General features: G+C 42.9%; 2 protein-coding genes across 3 annotated transcripts; both read right to left on the bottom strand.

Annotated features, from left to right (window-relative positions):
- Positions 1 to 1,035: 1,035 nt before the first annotated feature.
- On the bottom strand, positions 1,036 to 5,825 carry LOC127782861 (disease resistance protein RGA5-like). 2 transcript variants are annotated; one of them, XM_052310136.1, is made up of 3 exons: positions 5,574 to 5,825; positions 4,653 to 5,488; positions 1,036 to 3,159 (listed from the first exon to the last, which is right to left on the bottom strand). In XM_052310136.1, the coding sequence occupies exons 2-3, from the start codon at positions 5,477 to 5,479 to the stop codon at positions 1,167 to 1,169; spliced, it is 2,820 nt and encodes a 939-aa protein (XP_052166096.1). In that variant the 5' UTR covers positions 5,480 to 5,488; positions 5,574 to 5,825; the 3' UTR covers positions 1,036 to 1,166. The 2 variants fall into 2 exon arrangements, with proteins under 2 accessions (XP_052166096.1, XP_052166095.1); XM_052310135.1 differs by having other exon boundaries at positions 5,634 to 5,825.
- Positions 5,826 to 14,815: 8,990 nt separating this feature from the next.
- LOC127782075 (uncharacterized) lies at positions 14,816 to 22,514 on the bottom strand. Its single transcript, XM_052309141.1, has 9 exons — positions 22,316 to 22,514; positions 19,953 to 20,131; positions 19,227 to 19,303; positions 18,714 to 19,035; positions 18,413 to 18,628; positions 17,676 to 17,768; positions 17,457 to 17,561; positions 15,226 to 15,606; positions 14,816 to 14,860 (listed from the first exon to the last, which is right to left on the bottom strand). Exons 1-9 carry the CDS (start codon positions 22,512 to 22,514, stop codon positions 14,816 to 14,818), a joined length of 1,617 nt encoding a protein of 538 aa, XP_052165101.1.
- Between the last annotated feature and the right edge of the window lie 598 nt (positions 22,515 to 23,112).

The raw sequence follows: 23,112 nt of genomic DNA, 5'->3' as shown, positions 1-23,112 counted from the left end.
GTTTGGTCGTGCTCGTTCCAACGTGTAGCTGTGGGGGTCGCGCTGGCAGCAGGTTAGGTCGCTTGGAGTCCAGCCGACGGAGGGGCGTCGTTGCTGTAGAGGCCACGTGTTGACATTGCCTGGGAGTCGGTGAGGTAGCGGCAAGAGGGGCATTGGCAGGTGCTAGGCGAAAGCCGGCCCAATTCTTGGGCGGCAACGGCGACGTCTTTGGGCGTTGCAACCCTCTTGAGGGCGTTGTTGAGGTGCCTCCCTCCACCTCTTCAAGGATCCTCTAGGTGAAAACCTCATCCTTTCGGGATGGGCGATGGCGGCATTTTGAATGTCGTGACCTTCTTGAAGGCATCGTTTTGGAGGTGTCCGTGTGTTCCTCTCGGTGTGGTGGTGTGTAGGCACGTGGCGGGGTGTGTTTTCTCTTGTCCGGTTCCCCTGTCTCCTACTGCTTTTGCCTTTGGTTGTAAATGTCTGTTTTACTCCTCTTAATGCAAAAATACGCTTCTAGCGTATTCCCGAAAAAACATTTCTATGTTCATCTGAATTTTTTATGTTATGCCAGCTCCCCTGATAGCTTGAGTATCATCTTAATTTTTATGTTATTCATCTGATTTCTATGCTCTGAATTGATGGTACTGCATGCTCTGATTCTTTTCTCTCTTTTTTTTCTTTTTTTCTTTTTTTTTTTTGCTTAAGGCTTTCAGCAGCAACCAACATTGTTAAGTAGGCAGGAGTATATGGATGTGTGATATTCAGGTTCAGCAGCAACCACCTGTGTAGTAGTTTTCATATTGTGATACCCTCATCCACTATGCATTTCTCCCATAAAAAAATTGTGTAATGCGCAATGAGCGCCTTGAATTGCTTTGTAAAATAAGCTATGAGCCCCAGCTTTGCCACAGCAAATCCTGCATATTGGAACGATTAGTGTAGAGACTTTGAGACTCAGAGAGACTGGTGAGTCAGTACGGTGCCACAGCTTTAATGAAGGAAATCATACATGGAAACATGCTCTGTATAAGTATAACAAACAGGATATGATAATTGTGTAATGCTCTTTATTATAGTTGTAATGATAATAATGTTGTAGTACCACAAACAGGAGAAACCACTGAGCTGTTGCTGTTTCCACCACTTGTTACATACACACATAGGATCAGAATTCAGACACAGGATCAATCACCCGAGCAATAGAATTCGAAGGCAGGCTGGTTGGGGTGCGCTTGTGCGGCTTCCCTGAACACATGCTCCGTAGCGTCCCGAGGATAAACGTTTCTCTTCTCCGGCACGACATGGATGAGGACATCGATGAGCTGGAGGCTCGAGAGGTGCTCCATGCCAACAGGTGCTGTATCGATGCCCAACTCACAAAACCAGAACCGCAGCTGGAGCCTCTGGAGCTTGGGCATTACACCCGCCAGGAAGCACAGCCGTGAATGTGAGGCAACATAGCCAACACAGCTCAACAAGAGATCCTCCAGAGCTGGGAATGACCCCTCACCACCTCCGAACATGATGGTGCCCTTGCTCTTCAGCTTCAGATCCAAATCGAGGGAGACGAGGGTGGGCAGCTCTCCAAGAATACTAATCTCATCGGTGCAAGTCTCTGACACAAACAGATGTAGGCGGCGGAGGTTAACGAGAGCAACGTTGATCCATCTGGGAACTCGGGAGATGCAACAAGTTTGCAGATTCAATATCTCAATACTGTGAGGAAAATCAGATAGTGAGCCCATCAGGCCATCAGCGGAGATACCAAACAGGAAATGGATTCCCAAATATCTGAGGTTTTGGAGTTTTCCAACAGAAGACCCCAGAGAATCAAGGTTACTAGCTGTTGACGACTCCTTTATGTCAAAGAACAGGTGCAGATCCCTTAGATTGGTCTGCTCGCCAAGGGCCTTGAAGAAGTCCATATCCAGGGGAGGGCATATACGTAGAGTGCGTAGAGACTTGCTGTTGGGTAACCTGTTGAGCTTCACACACGATGGAAGCCTCAGGTCGGATAGGCAGGGCAAACTAACAATATCTAACGGGATGCTTGTTATAACATCACAAGCTATTTCCAGTGTCTCTAAATGCACAAGACCACATATTCTACTAGGGAGCTCTACCTTACAACCATAGCCAAGAAATATCAAACACCTTAGTTGAAGTAGTTGGCTAACGGCAGTGAGGTCGGTTCGCTCGCAGCCGTGACCCAACATGATATGCAGCACTCGGAGATATTTAAACCGCAACAATAATGGGAGAACACTTGTACTATTTCCAAACAGTGAAATTGATCGAACTTGAGCCAAGTGAGCAGGAGTTGCTTTGCCTTCTATTAACACTGTGCAATCTGATTCTGCAGCCTTGGACTGCAGGGACAACCGGCGAACCTTATTGCAGCTGTACCCATGCTGCCCAGCGATGGACACGTAGTCTTCACCACTGTACACAACACTGATAAAATTATCCTCCTTGCACTTGCTCAGGATCAGATCAAGCATCATATCATGCACCATGCAACCCGTCAACTCCCGATAATAGTTCTGCTCAGGTTGTATCAAACCCCTATTGATAAGATCATTGAAATAGCTTTTTCCAACATCCTCCAAGTCTTGCCCAGGAAAGCTCTTCACGAAGCCTTCAGCTATCCACTGTCTAACCACATCATCCCTTCTGATCTTGTAGTCCTCTGGATAATTGCCGAGATAAAGGAGGCATGTTCTAAGATGAAGAGGAAGATTCTTATAGCTAAGGTTTAGAATTTGCCTCATGCCTTCCAAGCTTGGATTTGTGCCAAATGGGGTGCCCAAAGAATTCCGAATCCTCTCCCATTCTTGCATTATTCTTGCCGGTCGACAAGCTAATAGGCTGGCTATAGTAATAATTGCAAGTGGCAAACCTCCACACTTTTTTAATATTTCAGCTGAAACTTTTTCATACTGTGAGGGGCAGCCATCCTCGAACCCAAATACTCTATTGAAGAACAATTTTTTTGAGTCATTACTATCGAGGGGCTTCATTTTGTAAATGTATCGATGGTTGCTACATGCCCAGCAAGCCACATCTTCCACACGTGTGGTTACTATCACTCTGCTACCATTACCATTTTCTGGAAAAGCACAATGAATAATATTCCATGCTTCTTCTTTCCACAAATCATCGACTACAATAAGATACCTGTCAAATTATTATTTGCAAATATTATATTTACATGCATCATTATAAGATATGATTGGAATTATAGAGGAAACTACACCTGAAAACACTGTTAATCAAAATAAAATATATCTATCTAGGCAAATCCATGAATACCATAGCTAAATTAATAGATTCAGATAGCGACAACGATTGGGAAAACTAAGTAACAGTAGGAACTAAGCTATGTTTTATTTTCAATTGCAGGCTCATCAGGAGACTCGACATGGTCACAAATTAAAAGATACCACCTCCGTTTCAGGTTTTAAGACGTTTTGACTTTAGTCAAAGTCAAATTGCTTCAAGTTTGACTAAGCCGAGACAAATTTATTATGAAAATATATTCAATTATTGGTTTAATGAAACTAATTTGGATTATAAATATTACTATATTTGTCTATAAACATAGTCAAACTTAAATTAGTTTGACTTTTACCAAAGTCAAAACATCTTATAATCTAAAATAGAGGGAGTATCTCTTAATGGAGTAATGGACCAAGTATTGCACCGAACAATGCAAAATCATGGGTAATCCTAATGGGCGGGTGATCGCTCCCTCCCCTCCCCAGCGATCACCCGCCGCTCCCCCTACTACTTTAACTCCCCTTCTTCTCTTACTACTACACTATAAAAATTTAAATTAAAATTCAAATTTGAAATGGGTATGTAAACTTTTTACTTATAAACCTTTGGTCTATAAACTAATATTTGAATTCAAATTCAAATTCAAATTTGAAACGGGTATGTAAAATTTTGACCTATAAACTTTGGGTCTATAAACTAATATTTGAATTTAAATTCAAATTTGAAACGGGTATGTAAACTTTTTTTACTTATAAACTTTAGGTCTATAAACTATTATTTGAATTCAAATTCAAATTTGAAATGGGTCTATAAACTTTAGGTATATAAACTTTAGATGTATAGAAATACTATATATAAAAAATATTTGAATTCAAATTCAAATTTGAATTGGATATATAAACTTTAGATCTATAAACTTTAGGTGTATAAACTTTAGATGTATAGAAATACTATATATAAAAAATATTTGAATTCAAATTCAAATTTGAATCGGATATATAAACTTTTGACTTATAAACTTTGGGTCTCTAAACTTTAGATGTGTAAACTTGAGATGTATAAACTTTAGGTGCATAAATTTACTAAAATAGGAAAGTAATGTGGTGCCAAAAAAGGAAACCAGGTGGAGGGAGGGAGGGGGGAGGGGATTGATCGCTACCCCCCGTCCCCAGGCGATCGATCGCCGATTAACATGACCGCAAAATCATTCTACTACAATACCCATAAGCATATATGAAGGCACACAAGTAGGAGCATTTTCACAAATCCAGTGAACTCCTTGATATGTATAATATCTTACAGTGTTAATCAAGAACTATATTATCTCTGTTTAGAGGTACTTATACCCAGATAGTTCTCAAGGACTGAAAAAGAACACTCTAGTTAATTACCTCTTATTTCCCAAATAGTATCTAATGCCGTCGATGATGTCTTGCACCTCACGAGCTTGGGAAGACTCCTGTATGTTAAGTTTTGACTGTATGGTGCTGAGAAGCTTTGGTATATCAGGTCTTTGCGAAACGGAAACCAATGCCTTGCACTCAAATTGCTGTCCAATCTTATCATAAACCTGTTTGGCAAGTGTTGTTTTACCAAGACCCCCAAATCCCACAATGGACACCACCATCAGTTTCTGCTGCTCTGCATTTGTCAACAATTGGACTAGCTCTTCTGTTGGGCCATCAATACCGACAAGATTATCAGCCTTTTGGTAGAGCGCTGTTATGCGAGGATCTACAGCCACAGAGTGAGAAGTGCTGGAATTGCTGCATTCATCAAGCTCATACCTCTTGCGGCGCTGATTTACCTCAATCACACGAGCCTTGATCTCGTCAATCTGGTTGGCAATCTGATGGCGCACGCGCAAAGTCTTGAGACGGCGAGCCGTCTTCTGGAGGAAACCAGATGCATCAGCACCACCACCAAGCTGATGCATGAAGTCATCGATGCAGTCCTCGATGTCATAGGTCATCTCCCTGACATGGTTCCTCCAGTCCTTGGCCAACGGATCGAGTCCACCATCATCATCATCATCCATGAAAGCTAGCTTCTCAAGAAAAGCACTCATGGTGGTGAGCTCATCCTTGAGGAAAGACACCTGCTTCCTGACCCCCTTGAGCTTCTTGTACTCGTCGCCCATGAGAGCAGTGAGCTTTGCAAGCAGGGGTTTCATCACCCCCATGGATGCGCTCACCACAATCCCCGCGGACCCAGCCATGCCTTGAGCCTGATTGGATCAACCAAAATTTCACAAAGGATTCAATTCAATTCAATTCAATTCCGAAGGGGAAAGCATCACTGTTTGGATTCACCTATGCAACCAACAGTAGCGCACCCAATCTTGGATTTGGATTCTGCAAACGCGTGCGTACCTAACGATCAAAAGCTCACGGAAACTTTCACGGACGACGCGAGCTCGTGGCGACGCGGTAACCGGCTGCCCTCTCCGCGCCGGAGCTCGAGATGCCGCCTACGACGGGGCGGCTGCCGGCGCTCTCTCGGATGGAGCTGGTTGGATGCGAGTATGCGAGGGAGGCTGACGAGGAGACAAGACTCGGAGATGGAGTCGGAGAAAGCGAGAGCGAGACTCGGTGAGATGACAAGAGACGAGCATAAATACTACTCCATCATTCGATTTTGATATTTTACTCACACTATTTAACCATTAGTCTTATTTCAAAAATTTTAAAACTATTATTTTTTTTACTTACTTTATTATCTAAAGTACAGTACTTGTACTTTAAGCACAACTTTTCGTTTTTTATATTTGCACAATTTTTTTTAAATAAAACGAGTGGTCAAACAGTGTAAGCAAAATATTAAGATCCCTTATACTAATGGACGGAGAGAGAAACTCATTTTACTTTTAGGCCCTGTTTAGGTTCCACGTAAAAACTTTTACATCAGATGTGCATCCGATATTTCGTCAAATATTATACCTCCGACGAGTAGCTCTTCCTGTGTTTGTTGTTGTGTCCATTCAATTATTGTGGTCTGATCCAACATCCGTAGCTCTGCTTGTGTTGTTGTTGTGTCTCATTTAATTATTGTGGTCCAGTCCAACATCCGTAGCTCTGCCCGTGTTTGTTTGTTGTATCTCTCTACTTAAAAAAAGCATTTTTTTTCTGACGTGGGGTATTATTTTCGCAGACGGATATGACCCTTAGAGCTCAATAACTGCCTACAAAAATATAAATCGGGGTGAATTTTAATATCCGCCTGCGAAAATAGACTTAAATATAAATAAACTTGCGGGCGCTAATTTTTTTCTAAGTATCGCACTTCTCCTCCCCTCCACACCTCTCTCCTCCTCTCCCCTCCCCTCACCTCTCCTCACCAGCCTCTCCCCTCCCCTCACCTCTCCTCCTCTCCCCTCCTCTTACCTCTACTCTCCCCGGCCGCCAGCCGGAGGCGGCGGCGTGTGCTCCCAGCGGCGGCGGCGGGCGGTGGCGGCGGAATATGGCAGCGGCGAGGAGGCGAGGCGGCGCGCGGCGAGGGGGGTTGAGACAGCGACGGCAGTTCCTGGCCCCTCCTTCCCAGATCTGGCCGGAGGGGTCGGGGGGAGCGCGGTTGCCGCCAGCCCGTTCCTCCCAGATCTGGCCAGAGGGGGGCGGGGCGGGGGGGGGGGGGGAGGGGTGGTGTCGAAACATGTATTCGGCAATAATAAACGGGGGTAGCGCACGAGACCTAAAAGTGGATGGATGCGGAGACAAGGATTTAGACAGGTTCAGGCCCTCTCAATGAGAGGTAAAACCCTACTCCTGTTTGGGGATTTAAATCCGCCGGGTGTAGTATAGATCTGACGATCATATGTGCTCATGCCCCATAGAGGGCCTCCTGCCCACCTTATATAGGACGGGGGGCAGGATTACAAGATAGAAACCTTAACCAATACGGTATCGGTTTCCTAAATCTACTTTACAATCTTATCAAACCAGGACTTTAGGCCGTTTCATAATATACAGGGAAACGTAATACCCAAGTCATGATCTGTTACATATTTTATATATATAAGTTATCCCCTATAACTAGTCAGATAACCATGCCGTGTGGGTATGGGGTACCCATAATCTGCACAGTAGCCCCTGAGACCTTCATAGTCGGAAAGATAATCTTCTCTCGAACTAGATTACTCCAAAGCCGAGTGCTTCAATCATCTTCGCCATGATCTCCCGAGTACTTTTTCCAAATCAGAAGACTGTGGAGGGCTGAAAAAATAAAGTCAGGTGCATCGACTAGATGCACCGAGTGGTTTCGATAATTGTAGTCAACCAAGCGACTTAATATTAATATGTAGCATATGCGGTGTGAATCCCTGAATAATATGATCCAAGTGATATACCGACTGCTTTGTAAAATATGATGAGTGTAACCTAAAGTTGGCTACATCATTGAAAATTCACATAGCAAAACAGTTATAAAGAAGCTTGTATGTTGTGAATAAAGAAATTTCCAAAGTATTGGGCATACGCCATGCGCACACTGCTTTAACAGATGTGCTTAAGTCCCTAGAAGACACATGGTTCCACCACACCTGGAAATATATGGCATATGTGGTATAAAATCCGAGTAAATAAACTCATAAAGGATTTACCAACCGCCTGAAAAATGACCACAATATATAATCAGCCTAAGCCATAATATTGGTCAATAAAAATGCACACTTACGTGGCAAAAAGCAATGATATTGTATCCAATCAATTGCTTAAAAACCCAAACAGCACCATGACTATATAAAAAAGTCAGCGGGGCAGCTATATAAAGCTTTACTGTTTGACACCTTTTAAGATGCATTGTACCAACTCCTAAAAAGTTGAGTAACTGCGGTATAAAAGGATTTTAAGGTATTGGGCACTTGATCACGCGCACTTTGGCCTAAGCAAAAAGTGCCTAAATCCCTAAAAGAACGTGACAGGCCACACCTGAAAATATGGGCTGCAGACATATTAGGCCTAGGCCAAAAAATATGCCTTCGACACCCTTTAAAGGATGACAAATGTAACATGCTCCCGAGTAATAAATCTTCCGGGTAATATAGACCAAGCGTAGCTCATATGAATAGCTTCTGATCTGAGTGATTATCCCTTATGGGATACTCCAAAATAAATATAAAAATTGAATCCCGACTGGCGCAAGTATTCGGTTGATAACCCTTACGGGGAATAATAAATAGTCCAGTCTTTGAGCATAGAAAATAGACTCATGACTATGAATCCATGTTGAATGTACCCGGAGCAAGCCCAAATTGGAGATATAATCCTCATGCTTGAGTTGATGAGCCCCTGAGCATATAGCTTGTCCTTCTGTCGTAGTCAAAATTGTCCATTGGCAATAGCTGATGTAGTCAATATGAAAGCAAGATGACTAACATGGAGATGATATCACCCATCAAAGCTGACGAAGATGTTGGTGGTGGTAAAGACAATGACACCAATCAAAAGTGATGAAGTCGCATAGCCGTGGAGGCGAAGAAACCAGTCGGCAGCAAACAAGTTAGCCAACAATAAAGATGAAGGCGTCCAACAACAGCGACAGAATTGTGCAGCCATGGTGGTGAAATAATCAGTCGGTGACAGACGAGCCAGCAGTCGGTGACGACGTTAACTAGCCGACAATGAAGACGTAGACGCACACCAACAGCAATGGCGAAATCCACCAATCATGAAGATGAAGAAAATAGTCGGCGACGACAAACGCAACTGACATGATGAAGATGACGATGTCGGCGATCCAGTCAATAGCAGTGTCGCAACCAATGATAATGACAAAGACGCTCATCAGCATTTGCATAGGAGGTCAACCGTGAAGGTGAAATAATAAGTCGGTGAAGACATAATCATCCATTAGCAACAGCGGAGATGTCAGGGCCGATGAAGCAGAGGTGCTGGTGATGATGTCAGTGACAATAATCCATCAAATTAATGTTATAGCTGTTGTAGATGCTTCACTTGGAGGAGAGTTGATGCTGTTGTCCAACTCGTCTAAACCGAAATATTTGAAGTTGTTGAAATAGAATGTCTGCTCCGAAGCAAAGATGAAGATAATGACTCTTGGAGTTGACTTGTTGGTTGATGAATTGATTTCTTTAGCTTGACATAAATTTTGTCAAATTTTGAGCCTTGTATTTGTGTAGCCCCCGACTTTTGATCAGTTGGGAAACAACTGAACATAGAGTCGAGAACTGTAGCTTCTTGTCGTCGAATAGTCATTGCTTGATTGAAGATATGTGTTGAAGATGTCCAAGTAGAAATCCTGAATATTGGAGAGCCACATGTTGTAGTAAAATAACATGGCATCGTATGCCGAGATGTCGAGGTTCACAAAGACGTCGTGGTTGGTGAAGTAGCAAAACTTGCGAAGTAGCAGCAATAAAGTTTGCCGGTGGCGAAGACGCGTAGTCGTGAAGATAGAAACACCGGTCAGCGATGTCAAAAACCAAACGGTGAAAACAAAGGTGTCCATCCGCGATAGCATAATAGGCCAGCTATCAAGGCAGAAACACCAGTCAGCGGCGGACGAGGCGGCCGGTGAAGACGTAGACGCCTAACAACGGCGGCATAATAGGCCAGCCGTGCAGGTAGAAACACCAGTCGGCGGCGGACGAGGCGGCCGGTCAGTGAAGAGGTAGACGCCCAACAACAGCGGAATAATAGGTCAGCCGTGCAGGCGAAAACACCAGTCGGCGGCGGACGAGGCGGCTGGTCGGTGAAGACGTAGATGCCCAACAACGGCGGCATAATAGGCCAGCCGTGCAGGCGGAAACACCAGTCGGCGGTGGACGAGGCGGCCGGTCGGTGAAGAGGTAGACGCCCAACAACAGCGGTATGACAAACCAACCGTACAGGCGAAAACACCAGTCGGCAGCGGACGAGGCGGCCGGTCGGTGAAGACAACGACGCCCAACAACGGCGGTGTGACCACCCAACCGTATAGGCGAGGACACCAGTTGGCGGCGACGACGGCAAGCCGGTGGTGATGTTCTGACTGATCCGTTCCTAGAGCGTAAGAGATAAGCTTAAAGCCATGAACCCCTTTTATGCATACCTAGATCTGGATCCTGCAGAACAAACATATAGGATGAGTAGTATCTGATGTAAATATAATACTCGAGAAAAATTCAAGTATTTTAAAATATTTATAAATATGTATTTCTCGTCTTGTCAATTTTGATTTCCCCGAGCAGATGACTCCTTACGTTTAAACACTCCGCCCGACTAGTCATAGTCCCCAAGCATCGGGAGTCGGCCTAGGCACTTCCCAAACATGCATATGAGTGACATGAGTTCGTCATTAATGGAACAAAGTTTCACGGATCAGAATTTACTACTCGGGTACTTTTGCAATTATTAAGAGCAGAAAATAAATTTATCTCATCTCTATGCTTTTGATTTATTCCGAATAATACTTAGCACCTTGCATTACTCGGTCCATCCAACGAGCCCCCGGGTGCTAGGAATCGGCCCAAAGGCAACTATCCATTGGCAAACCAAACGGAAAGTATAGGAAGATAGAACTCCATAACTCGATAGGAACTTTATTGTTACTCGGATTATTTCGCAAGCAATCAAGATAAATATTATAAAAATTATTTAAAAAATATGATATAACATCTGTAGCCCCCGACTCACTAGTCAATGGCGAACCAGTTGACATAGTGAGGCAGAGGAAAAGGAAAATATCATATAAAAATAAAATAAATGATGACTTAGCTTTGTCGTATTCCCTCAGTGACAGCAGAAGTAGCCGATGTGGGAACGAAGTAGTCCATCAATGGCGACGGAAACACCAATTGGCGCCAATGGAACCAAGCCGGTGGTGTAGGTGATGAGGCCCATCAACGGCGGCGGAGTCCACCAACCATATAGGCGAAAACACCAGTCAGCAGCGATGAAGGCAGTCAATGGTGAAAGCGAAAATGCCCACCAGCGGCGGCATAATAGGCCAGCCGTGTAGGCAGAGACACCAGTCGGCGGCGACAAACGCAAGCCAGTCGGTGAAGACGTGGACGCCCATGAACGGTGGTGTGACCAACCAACCGTATAGGCGAGGACACCAGTCGGCGGCGACGGAGGCAGGCCGGCGGTGAAGTCATAGACGCCCAACAACGGCAGCATAATAAGCCAACCGTGGAGGCGGAGAAACCAGTCGGCGGCGGCGTAGGCAAGCCGACCGGTGAAGATGATGTCGCCATCAATAACAGCGGTGCAGGCCAACCATGAGGAAGGGACCGGTCGGCAACAGTAGTACCACAGCATTACATGTAAACAGCAAAAAATACTAAGAGATTAATCTGATATTTAGAGATCAATCTAATGAACAACAATAAGTTGATAGGAAATAACCCAATGAATTGATGGTGCCAGTTGCAGCCGTGACAATTTTTGCCATGTGGTCGCCACTCGAAAGAAATCGTAGGCGGCTGCTCCCATGTGTGGCCGGTGGTGAAGACAACGTTACCCAGCAATAGCGGCAAAATTGCTTGACCGACTAGCTTGATCAAAACGATCTCGGAGCCATAGCCACCGATCCATGGAAGTACATGCAAATACGAGTCAAATCAGATTAGGAAACAAAAGAAGATGCGTGCATACAGCTGCATATACTTTTATAGATTAATTGACTCATATGAATTAATGGCTGCTTATTGAATAATAATAATTGGATTCAAGCCTGCGCATGTTGGTAGCAGCCTATAGATGGAGAACTCTTGATTGGTTGGTTTGAAGGCAGCTAGCCGTGCTTGCGTGTATATGTGGCGATGATCTGTCGATGCATGCGATCAACGCAGCCAATCCAAAGCCCCTGATTAAGTCGCCGACGCGCATCTGCGTATTTAGGTTATGCATGTGCGTGTACAGCTTGGACAGAGGTAGATTGATCGATACCATCAGGTGATTGAGTCACCGTACATGCAAAAAAAAAATAATTATATATATACCAACCAATCTGTTAGTAAGCAAAGAAGATTAATTTGATGTATAGTGCATGCATGATTAAGTGAATCGTGCATGTTGATTAGTTGAATCAACTAATGCATGTGTTTTCTCCTGGTAAGCTGTGACCAGCGATGGCCACAACATATCCGCCGGCACTGCTATGGTGTCTAGATCAGGCAAGGCACGAGGAAAGTCTCGGTGCCTGAGGGCACTGAGGACAGCGCGCTCCGTCTCGATCTCAGCCGGCACATGAAAACAAGAAAAATACCAGAAGATCGATCTATGATTAAAAAAATTAATCTAATAAAAATTAGATTGGAACAACAAACCCGGTTCAAAGTTCGAGCCATCGAATTCGGTGAGATTGATCTTGCCGTTTCTTCTGAAGTTGATTCCATCGCACTTTTTGACGGGTAATTCGACGCAACCCCTACCTGGTGCGCCAACTGTCGAAACATGTATTCGGCAATAATAAACGGGGGTAGCGCACGAGACCTAAAAGTGGATGGATGCGGAGACAAGGATTTAGACAGGTTCAGGCCCTCTCAATGAGAGGTAAAACCCTACTCCTGTTTGGGGATTTAAATCCGCCGGGTGTAGTATAGATCTGACGATCATATGTGCTCATGCCCCCTAGAGGGCCTCCTGCCCACCTTATATAGGACGGGGGGCAGGATTACAAGATAGAAACCTTAACCAATACGGTATCGGTTTCCTAAATCTACTTTACAATCTTATCAAACCAGGACTTTAGGCCGTTTCATAATATACAGGGAAACGTAATACCCAAGTCATGATCTGTTACATATTATATATATATAAGTTATCCCCTATAACTAGTCGGATAACCATGCCGTGTAGGTATGGGGTACCCATAATCTCCACAGGTGGGGAGGAGCGCGGCGGCGGTGGCGGACGGTGGTGGCGGAGGGCAGCATCGGTGAGGAGCGCAAGGCGGCGCGACTCCCCTCCCCCCTCACTCCCAGATTTGGCCGGAGGAGGGAGGGGGAGGCCGACGGGGCCGGCAGCAGCAACGACGGCGCGGGGCGGCGATGACGACGATGCGCGGGGCGGCGGCGGCGGCTCCCTTCCTCCCTCCCTCCCAGATCTGGCCGGAGAAGGGAGGGGGGAGGCCGGCGGCGGTGACGACGGCGTGGAGCGGCGGCAGCGGCGACAACGGCGTGAGCCGGTGACGGCTCCCCTCCCCTCCCCTCTCAGATCCAGCTGGGGGAGGGCGGCGGCGGCGAGGCACGTGCGGCGATTTTTTTTTTGTTCGTTCATTGCATTTTCGCAGGCGAGCCGTTGCCCGACTGCGATTTTCGCAGTCGTTGTGGTGCAGGCGGACCTCCCTCCTGCCTGGGAAAATTAGTTTTGGCCGCCTGCAAAAATGCTTTTTCTAGTAGTGTCTCATACAATTATCGTGGTCCGATCCAATATTATCGTGGTCCGCCATATTTAAGTAATTAAGGATGACATGGATTTCACGTGAATTTCACCTACTCGCCCTGTTTCATAACCCATACTATAAAATCTTTCGACTTGTTTTCTAAGTCAAATTTATTTATGTTTCAACATGTTTATTAGAAAAAGCATGATAACGTTTCTACCACATAGGGATGAAACTGGTTCGGATAGTTTCCGTCCGTCCGGACCATTTTTCGGCACTACAAGAGCTTAGGCCTTCTATGACTAATTAATTGTGACAATTACAGCCTTTTTCTTGTCATTGTACCCCTTCAATGACACACTAGTGACAAAATAGCTATAGTCATTGAATCCCTGTCATTATCCTCCTTCTGTGACTAATAGATCCAATTGTCATTAATCGTAGTGACAATTGCACGCTTGTCACTGGTCTATGACAATGGTTATTTGTCACTATATTTGTCATAATACATTAGATGGGATGCTGACAAGTGTCTAGCCATCTGACATGGCAAATGACGTGGCGTGTGACATGGCATGTGGAGTATGACAAAAATAATTGTCACAAAAATGAAGTTGGCCCATTTATAACATGGGCTGGTTTTGCAATTATAATTCAAATAAGCCTAACTAGCCCATGGGCCAGCCAACCAATTTTGGCCCATTTCTCAACAGCCTTTTTATTTTTTTCATGTAAGCCCAGTAGTATTTCAGCCCATTTTACAGTTGATATTGCAGCCCAAGCTCATTTAAATCATCATGAATAATAAACAACTTACAATTTTATAACAAAAATAATTAGACATCCAAACAGATCATTTCCTCCAAAATTAATGGTTCATACAGCCATATAATTATACATACAACAGTTCTAAACATTCACCGTCCATACAAATGAATCACAACAAAATACGTCCACCAAAGTCCTACAAGTCCAACAGATCACCACCAGGTCACCAATCAGTAATACCAAACATACATCCATCAAAATCATTCTAGTCAAGGAAATAGCAGATGGCAACTTCCAATCATCGCATGTTCACCAACTGCAGCAACCACTCCACTTACAGTTTCAGTCATGGAAACAATAGCATACACAAGTTTCTGTCATCACGAGATCACTAACAGAAACAACCACACTCCGGTCCAGTCATGCCAAAAGCAAAACACATGGTGTCATACTCTAGTCACAGTCACACCAAACTCCATTCACAGATCACCAAAATGAATCCAACAGCCTGCAAAGAACATTGTGTCAGGAATTAACACTAGTAAGAAATAAACACAAGCTCAACAATCTAGTAGTCCCTAGGGGCAGCAACCTTTTGGAAATTATATTCATCAGTGGTTTTATTTATTCAGCCTCATGAGTCCTGGCACTATAGGAAGTCATTGTAGTAGAGATATTGATTCCAAACAGTACCTATGTTCATTTGATTCCAGTATCTAACTATATCATACAATACTACTAATAGTATCAAAAAAAAATGAGAGGTCCAAGAACAAGAAACAGAAACTGCATTATGTCAGAAGAGGCATATCACAAGATGAAGATGTGTACCTAAGCGCAACCAAGTCAAGGAGGAGTGGTCTGATGAGTGACCTGAGTCTGTCCAAATGCTATCATCTGTCGAATGAGGTTCTGAGTATCTGCTGCTGACTTCTGAGTATCTGTTATTGCCTTCTTTAGGTTCTCAATCTCCTCAGCTTGTTTATGAGCTTTTGCCTCAGATTCTTCTGCCTGGGCTTCCAACCTCTGGACCTTTTGGTGAAGTCCTGCAGATTCTTCCTTCTCAGCCTCCAATTGTGCTTGTAGCTCCTGCATCTGCGGTGAAATAGATTTTGGAGCGGCAACAGGCTGTTGAAGTCCCACATTACGAAGGAATGTGCTTGACTTTGTCAACACTTGGGCAACAATATCTGTGCAAGTCATTTCCTGCTCCCCTTCATGTACTGGTCTTCTCAAAATGGCTTCCATATCATCCTAGCAAGACAATGATTTGTCAGATTTGTATTTATTTATACGGTTCATTATGCAGTCTACCACTACAGCAAAAGAGGCAACTAGAGACGGCTAAAATACAACGGGTCATCAAACCGTTGCTACTAAACTATCCCAGCGTACGTGCGAGAAATCCCCCCTCACCTAGAGTCGGATAAAAGAGACGGAGAGATAAACCGTGGCTAACTCCCCACTTAACAGCACCCACAATGAAAAGGTAATTTCATTGTTCTCCCTTTCTATTGAGAATCCACATAGGTATACATTGGTTTAGGACGATTCGTGATGAACATCTGGTTTGGTGTGCTTTGGTAGTTTTAATTTACATTCATTGGGACTGTGGTTAGAGGCCATTGTTCTTAATGATCTTTCTTTCCTGAAAAGTTAGGTATGCTGTTCAAAGTTGTCAACATTACTGCATTCAATGTAAATCTAGTTTCTAGAAAATGAACTAAATCCCTTAATTTCTGAAGTCCAAAAAGGGCCCAACAGATATACACAGATATATATTGACTTTGATTGCTTTCATATGCTTCCTACCTTAATGCAGGGTTTCTGTTAGCAGACTAGCTAGAGGGATGGCTTTTGCTGCTATTTGACACATATGCGATTATCAATTCTCAGGAACTTCACTTACTGCTGAAGCACCTCCATGTTACTACTAGCAAGGTGAGGTTGATTAATTCCCAATATAATATTATGCATATATGATTGCTAACTTACATGTTGCCTTATCAAGAGAAATGATATCAACTCTGCACTTGTTGTCAATATATATTTTGTTTCACTATATATCCAATACAGGGCATTATTAATCATGTTCTATTCTTTTGCTTTTCCTTAGCAGATCAAAAGACGATTTCTTTTGTAGATTTCACTACAAGCTGAACCTGGAAACTCTGTGATATACTTGATGATTGAAAGGCATATTCCTTTGCATCCATGGTGCTTCTTGTATGACATAATTTTTTTGTTCATAGATTCTCTCACAAACTCTGAGTGATCTACTTTCAGTTTCAGATGTTCAGATAAACCATGGAGTTAATTTGATCTATTATTCACATGATTCATAATCCATCCCGTGTTGATTTCCACGGTAAGTCTTGTCATTATTTTGTTGATAGAATATTTTATCAGTAGTTTCCTTCACAATCTCTACTCTAGTCCACTTTCACTATTTATTTTTTTCACATTGTAAAGTTACATTGTATAGCAGGTTCTTGTGTGAAGATGATGATTAACGGGTGCATGAAGATGATGATTAACGAAATAACAGTTCAATCAATCTGGAGCAATAGAGAGTATACTTCAATTAGATGGAGAAGTCCAAGTTATGTATTTGTTTATGATATTGTAGCTGAAATTGTACAATTTTTTTCCTAAAGTTCACCTTTTCATGTAAGATGTAAATTACCATTCAGTGAATGAAATGTGTGATTTTTCGACAAGTCCCTCCCTGATTTTTTTTATTTATAATGCTAAAGTGTGATGCAGTCTGATGTTCTCCAAATAAAATTGTGGATGCCAGAATTGAGGAGGTTTGTTTCTGTATCTAAGAAATTTATCTGTAGAGACGGTCTGAAGCCGTATCTAGTGTGTTTATTATGATATTTCTACAAAATATGGAAAATATATGTAGAGACGGTTTTTCCGTCTCTATGGACGTCTCTACCTGGTAGACACGGCAAGCAAAACCGTCTCTTGTTTATTGAGACGGGAGCAATGGCAACGCCTCAGAGACGGGCAAAACTGTCTCTACAAGAGAAGAAAACCGTCTCTACATCCTATGTCTGCTGTAGTGTACTAAATAAGAAAAAAGGAGAGATACTTACTGCAGCTTTCTTGGCATCATCACTAAAACCCTTAGTCTTGCTGCAATGCGTCAACTTGAATAGATCAATTGCAGTGGGCTCTGTATCTTTGTATTTTTCTTGCTTCTGGAATGTTCACAAACATATAATGACATTAGCAATGCATAGATTAAATACACACGTAAGATAAAACGTGTTCCAACACATGCATGCTATCATACAACCGGTTTATATTCTTACCGCGACGTAGGCTGCTGCAATGTAAGACCGAGATCCAGTACACTGGTGAAACTTAACATTTTCACGGTTCTGTTTGAGCTTTGCACATTTTTCCTAGACATGACACAAGTGTATATCATAAGTAATACAACAAATATTGGAAACAGTAAAAACAATCTAGTATTATATGAGCAATCTGGTCATGCACAGTTCATTAAATGTAATGTTTAGTACTATCAAATCATGGATGATATGAGCTAATTACTGATATGAGCATTTCATTGAATGTAATGTTTACTACTGTTAAATCATGGATGAATGAGCTAATTACTGATATGGGAAATCCATTGCAGATTAACACCTACAAATAAATTAAGTAGCAATGCTGTCAATATGAAACTAGGCCTACAAATAAACCAATGATATTGCAGTTCGGGCTAAAAATGATAGTAAAACTGTACAAATATATTCCAGCAACCAAAATGATAGTTGAAAACCTGACTGGAACAAAGCATCACATTACAGCAAATTGACTGGAACAGTGCAGCAGGCAACCTGAAGGACCAAGAACTATGCAAAGCAACAGAGCACATTCATAGCAGCTTGAAAACACATCACCAGCACACATATCTCAATTAAAGAGTTTACATAATTGAGTTCACAGCCCATAAGTTCATTAGCTTAAAAGACACATTAGGATGTAGTGCTCGAGTGCAACTAGCGGACTCACAGAAAACCAATATTGGCATAAACCATACCTTGTGTTTTGGGTTTGACCACATGTCTACCAATTTTCTCCATTGTTCATCAGTCATAGACGAACATGGTGATGTAGTCCTAACTTGATTTGCCGGTACCCCATCGAAGTATTTCTGCTTGAGCCTATACCTCATTTGGCGTGTTCCACCCTTTAGCATGTCAGCACACGCTGAAGTTACATCATTCTCCTTTTCACCAGTCAAGCTTAAGTTTACCTATACATTGAATAGCATAACATTAGTATTTAAAAAAGCAAAGGATGAAATTAGCATATATTGAACTAATCGAACAGCGTCTTACAGATAGTTTGCCAATGAAGTTGTCCAATTGGTCCTTGAATTGGACTTTGTCCTTCTTGTATTCTTTCCAACTTGTAAGTATGGGTACATGCTGCCTGACTATGATCCCACCCTCAGAAGCCAACTTTGCAGCCTGCATAGGTGCCTCGGGCCTTCTTTTCCCTTCCTTTATAACAACTGGTATCCTAGTCCCTAAACCTCTGGTTATGCTATCCAGTTCTATGCCCATACTTGCTCCCCGATGCTCCACTTGAGTACTTGCCGTTAGGGTGCCTAAATAATACATTTCAAAAACCTTGTTGTCAATAATAAGATTCATGTGACTATTATGAATGAATCAGATCACATAAATTGACATTGAAATAAATAGTTGAAGGTACTTGCCTTCTACTGTAATGTCCATCTCTTCATCATTCTGGAAGTAGAATCTAGTACTGGTGGTGGCACCTCTGTTGCTCCAATTAGTCTTAGCGCAGCTGCTTCTTTTTCTCTCATGACACTCTGCCTGGTGCACCTTGTTTGTTCCAAATTGTTAGGTGCCAGGACCCTCTTAGATGGTGTTCCTATTACAGCAACAGACGGTGCCACAGCCTTACAAAGAAACAGAGACATGACACGATAAGATATTGAGAAATTTCCACTTCAAAGGTACATACAAATATCACTCAAAAAAGGGGTCAGCCAGGAAATTGATTGTGCTCTCTGTCCATTGAATTACTCCAATAAAATTTACCTTGCTCAAGAATTTAAAACCAAGTTCGTAATGCACCGGTACAGTACAGGGTATGCAATTTGACCACCATGTTGTTTGTATTTCTCATGAAAAAATGTAGATTCATGGTAGACTGTTCTGCCTAAAGATTCTTGCTGCTTTCTAAGATGGGGAATCACCTTCCTGTTGTCACCTTCCTGCCTAAAGACTCTTCCTGTTGTATGCTACTGAAGGTGAGTGCTTATTTCTGTGATATGGGAGGAAAGTAAGGTTTCTAATTCTTCAGTTTTTTTCTATTAGCATGATTTCTTGTATAGCTACTCAACTTCTTGGAACCTACTCATATTTACAACTGAGTGAGGTGCACTACAACTGTGTTTCAATATGGGAGTCTTTTCTTGCCACTCGTAAGAAAAAAAAAGGTGATGTGACTGAAAAAAAAAACACTACTTAATTCAGTTATAAAGACAAATAGAATTGCATTAGCACGGGCATATTACTAGTGTTGTGTAGTAGAAGAGTTGGTACCTCAAGTTCAGTGCTTTCACTAAGCTGGTCATTTTTGTTCCTGTTTTTACTTGGTTTCTTCCTAGCATATGACTGCTTAACAATTTCTGATAGTCTTTTGATACCCAACTGTTGCATCCTCTGATCGATCCTCATGATATTCTTAGCCCTCCCCTTCTCAATGTCAGTTAACAGTGGTTCTACAGATACATTGGTGCATTGAAATCAGTGGCAGATAAATGAAAATGAAATAATCAAAAGTGATAGTACTAGTAGCAGTGCCCATTTGATATGACTTAATAAACTACCAGGATTCCAAGAATTACAGTATATGGTCTGAAATTGAGGGAGGCATAACTATACATAAGTATACGAAGGCACTGAAACACAGCAGATCGATCACCGGCCGGAACCGGAACCACAACGCAACACAACAGACGCACTCCATTGCCGCTGCCCCCGTCTCCTCGCGTCAGCGCCTCCGCGCGCCGCGCATCTGGGGACCCCACCCCGGCTTCGCCGCCGTCTGGCCCTGGTGCTCGCGGCGCCGTCGTAGCGTACCAAGTAACCCTAAGGACTAATAGCCAAGATGGTACCTGGGATTACCACCATTGATGGTCTTGCCCTCTTCCTCCCCGGAGGCATCTTCCTTCTGGTTGGAGCAGCAACAGGAAGGAGGGAGGGAGTCGACCGTCTGGATAGGGGGGAGTGGCGGCTGGCTGGCGAGAGTGAAGCGAAATTTGGGAACGGGGAGTGATTCTAGGGTTAGCTTTGTATATATATGTGTGGCGCACCGGTTGGCTTTGTGCGAAAATGCCCTCACTTGGGCTGAGCCGCGACATAGCTAGTAGGGGCAAAACTGTCTTTCTCCATCAAAATCAGTGGCGGGGGGCTGGTTTGGCTCGCGCGGGTTAGCGGGACGATTTGGAGAACTAACTCCAAATGTGATGTTTTTTTCCTAAAATTTTCTAAAATCATTCTATTCAAGTTGTTGTGTTCTTACTTAAGTATTATTTTTGTCAATTTTTTTATTGTGAACATTTCAAATTTGAATTTAGAAAATGATAACTTGAAACGTCAATTTGAAACATCAGATGAATTCAGCTGAATAAGTCATTAACATAAAAGTTGTAGAACTCACCTATATCTACAATTTTTATTTTGGTCATTTGTTCATTTCACAAAGTGATAGTAACATTGTGATGGGGGTGGGCACCACATCCTCCGCCTCCACAAAGTGATAGTTCATGAATGCCGCTGCTGCTTTGGACGGGAAGTCTTCTCTTGCCATGCGTCCTACGACCTCTCCGTCCACCGCTGCGGCACCACTTCTACCCCTTCGCACCCTCCCTTGCCGCATCCCGCTTCCACGTCGACGCCAGGGGCCTCCTTCTCCACCACAACTTCACTGCCTCGTCTCCTGTCGTCAAGGAGTTCATCCTCTCGGTGGACGCTGCTGGCAACACTTCCGACTGTCTCATCAATGCAACGGCAGCAACATGTGCACTGTCCGCGATTTTGGTCGTTACCGAGCCTGGCTGCCCTTCCCCACCCCCGGCGTGGCGCCATCCCCCACCCTCGATGAGGTGAGGCGCAACGGTGGACGGCATGGCGCCCTTCCCCCACTCCGGCGTCCTCCTTCACCGGGAACACTCAACCCGCCACGACGCTCTCCCCCAGCCCGAGAATTGCAAAGTGTTGCCGAAAGGGCGCTAGTGTTGCCGAAATAAAAATTGTAGATCTCGAAAAGTTATGAAACTTTGTAGTTAACAACTTTTTCATTAATTTAAATTCATTTAGGGCCTCAGTCAGTTCGAAGCACTAATATATATATATATGTATATATATATATATATATGTATATATATATATGTATACGTATATGTATGTATATATATATGTATACGTATATGTATGTATATATATATGTATATGTATATGTATGTATATATATATATATGTATATATATATATATATATTTATATATATATATATAAACATATATGAAATTAATAGCCATCGCATTAATGACCTTTAGGCACTGCTGCTAATAATCCTAGTACAAGAAAATGCCATGTCATGGATCATCCAAGAAACTAAAGTAATGATGCCTAGAGTAGAAACAAGGCAAAAGATGGCACAGATATTCCAGCAACTATGCTGTCCTCTCACAATCCACAAATAAAATGAGAGCAACAAATGTCAGTACAATTCCAGGCACCAAGAACAGCTGGAATTCACATATCTCAATTAAGGAGTTTACACAATTGAGTTCACAATTCATAATTATTTCACAGCTAACACATTAGGAGCTGTTTAAAAACAACAATTTCATCACAACTCAGATTCACATATCTCAATTACTCGACATCACTATACTCACCATCATCATTAGGGATCATAATTGTACATTCATTTTCACTATCATACTGCCCTAAGGTATCATCATCGTCATCATCATTGTACAGGTCATCTTCTTCAACTTCCAGATCCCGTTGCCTACGAATCTGATCAACTAGGGACTTTGGTACACTTATACCATCTTCGTTGACTGGTTGTTCGTCGACCAGTGATCCTTCCATGGTTTCAACTCAAGATATTTCCTGCTCATCATCTTGGTATGTCAGATCAACCCCTCCCTCTTGCCTGTCATCATTTTCCTCCTCATTCACAGTCCACAAGTGCCGATGCGAAAATTTTTGAACAACTTTCCAGGGTTCACCATGCTTGTTATCATCCAAGTAGAAAACCTTTGTTGCCTGTGTGGCAAGAATGAAAGCATCATCCTTGTACCAACAACTTCCATGGCTGATGCTTTTGAAATATCCATCGTTCTTCATCCTAGACTTTTTGCTACAGGTATCAAACCAATCACACTTGAATAACACCACTGTCCTTTGACTGTCAGCGTCAGAGTTGTACTGCAACTGTATTACTTCTTTCAGCTAACCATAAAAGTCTATATCTTCTCCATTATGTGTGCCCTCAACCATAACTCCACTGTTTTGTGTTCTTCTACTGCTCTCACGTTCCACGGTGTGATATCGGACACCATCAACAATACATCCTGAAAATATACGAACTCTAAGAAGTGGTAGACTTGCCAATGCATATAGGTCTTCATCGATTTGTTCTCCATTCACAAACCTCCGAGTAGCAAGCTGCAGTATATATATGTAT

The sequence above is a fragment of the Oryza glaberrima genome, chromosome 8 (genome assembly GCF_000147395.1).
Source record: "Oryza glaberrima chromosome 8, OglaRS2, whole genome shotgun sequence".
Lineage (NCBI taxonomy): Eukaryota > Viridiplantae > Streptophyta > Magnoliopsida > Poales > Poaceae > Oryza > Oryza glaberrima.
The sequence above is the reverse complement of the archived record's forward strand: the minus strand, read 5'-3'. Positions and strand labels throughout refer to the sequence as shown.

Coding starts and splice junctions, on each gene's coding strand:
- LOC127782861 (XM_052310136.1), bottom strand. CDS start 5,479: ATGGCTGGGTCCGCGGGGATTGTGGTGAGCGCATCCATGGGGGTGATG. Junction 3,160..4,652: donor TACTATTTGGGAAATAAGAG/GTAATTAACTAG, acceptor ATAATTTGACAG/GTATCTTATTGTAGTCGATG.
- LOC127782075 (XM_052309141.1), bottom strand. CDS start 22,514: ATGGAAGGATCACTGGTCGACGAACAACCAGTCAACGAAGATGGTATA. Junction 15,607..17,456: donor ATGATGCCAAGAAAGCTGCA/GTAAGTATCTCT, acceptor TTGTCTTGCTAG/GATGATATGGAAGCCATTTT. Junction 14,861..15,225: donor TAGCATTTGGACAGACTCAG/GTCACTCATCAG, acceptor TGTTCTTTGCAG/GCTGTTGGATTCATTTTGGT.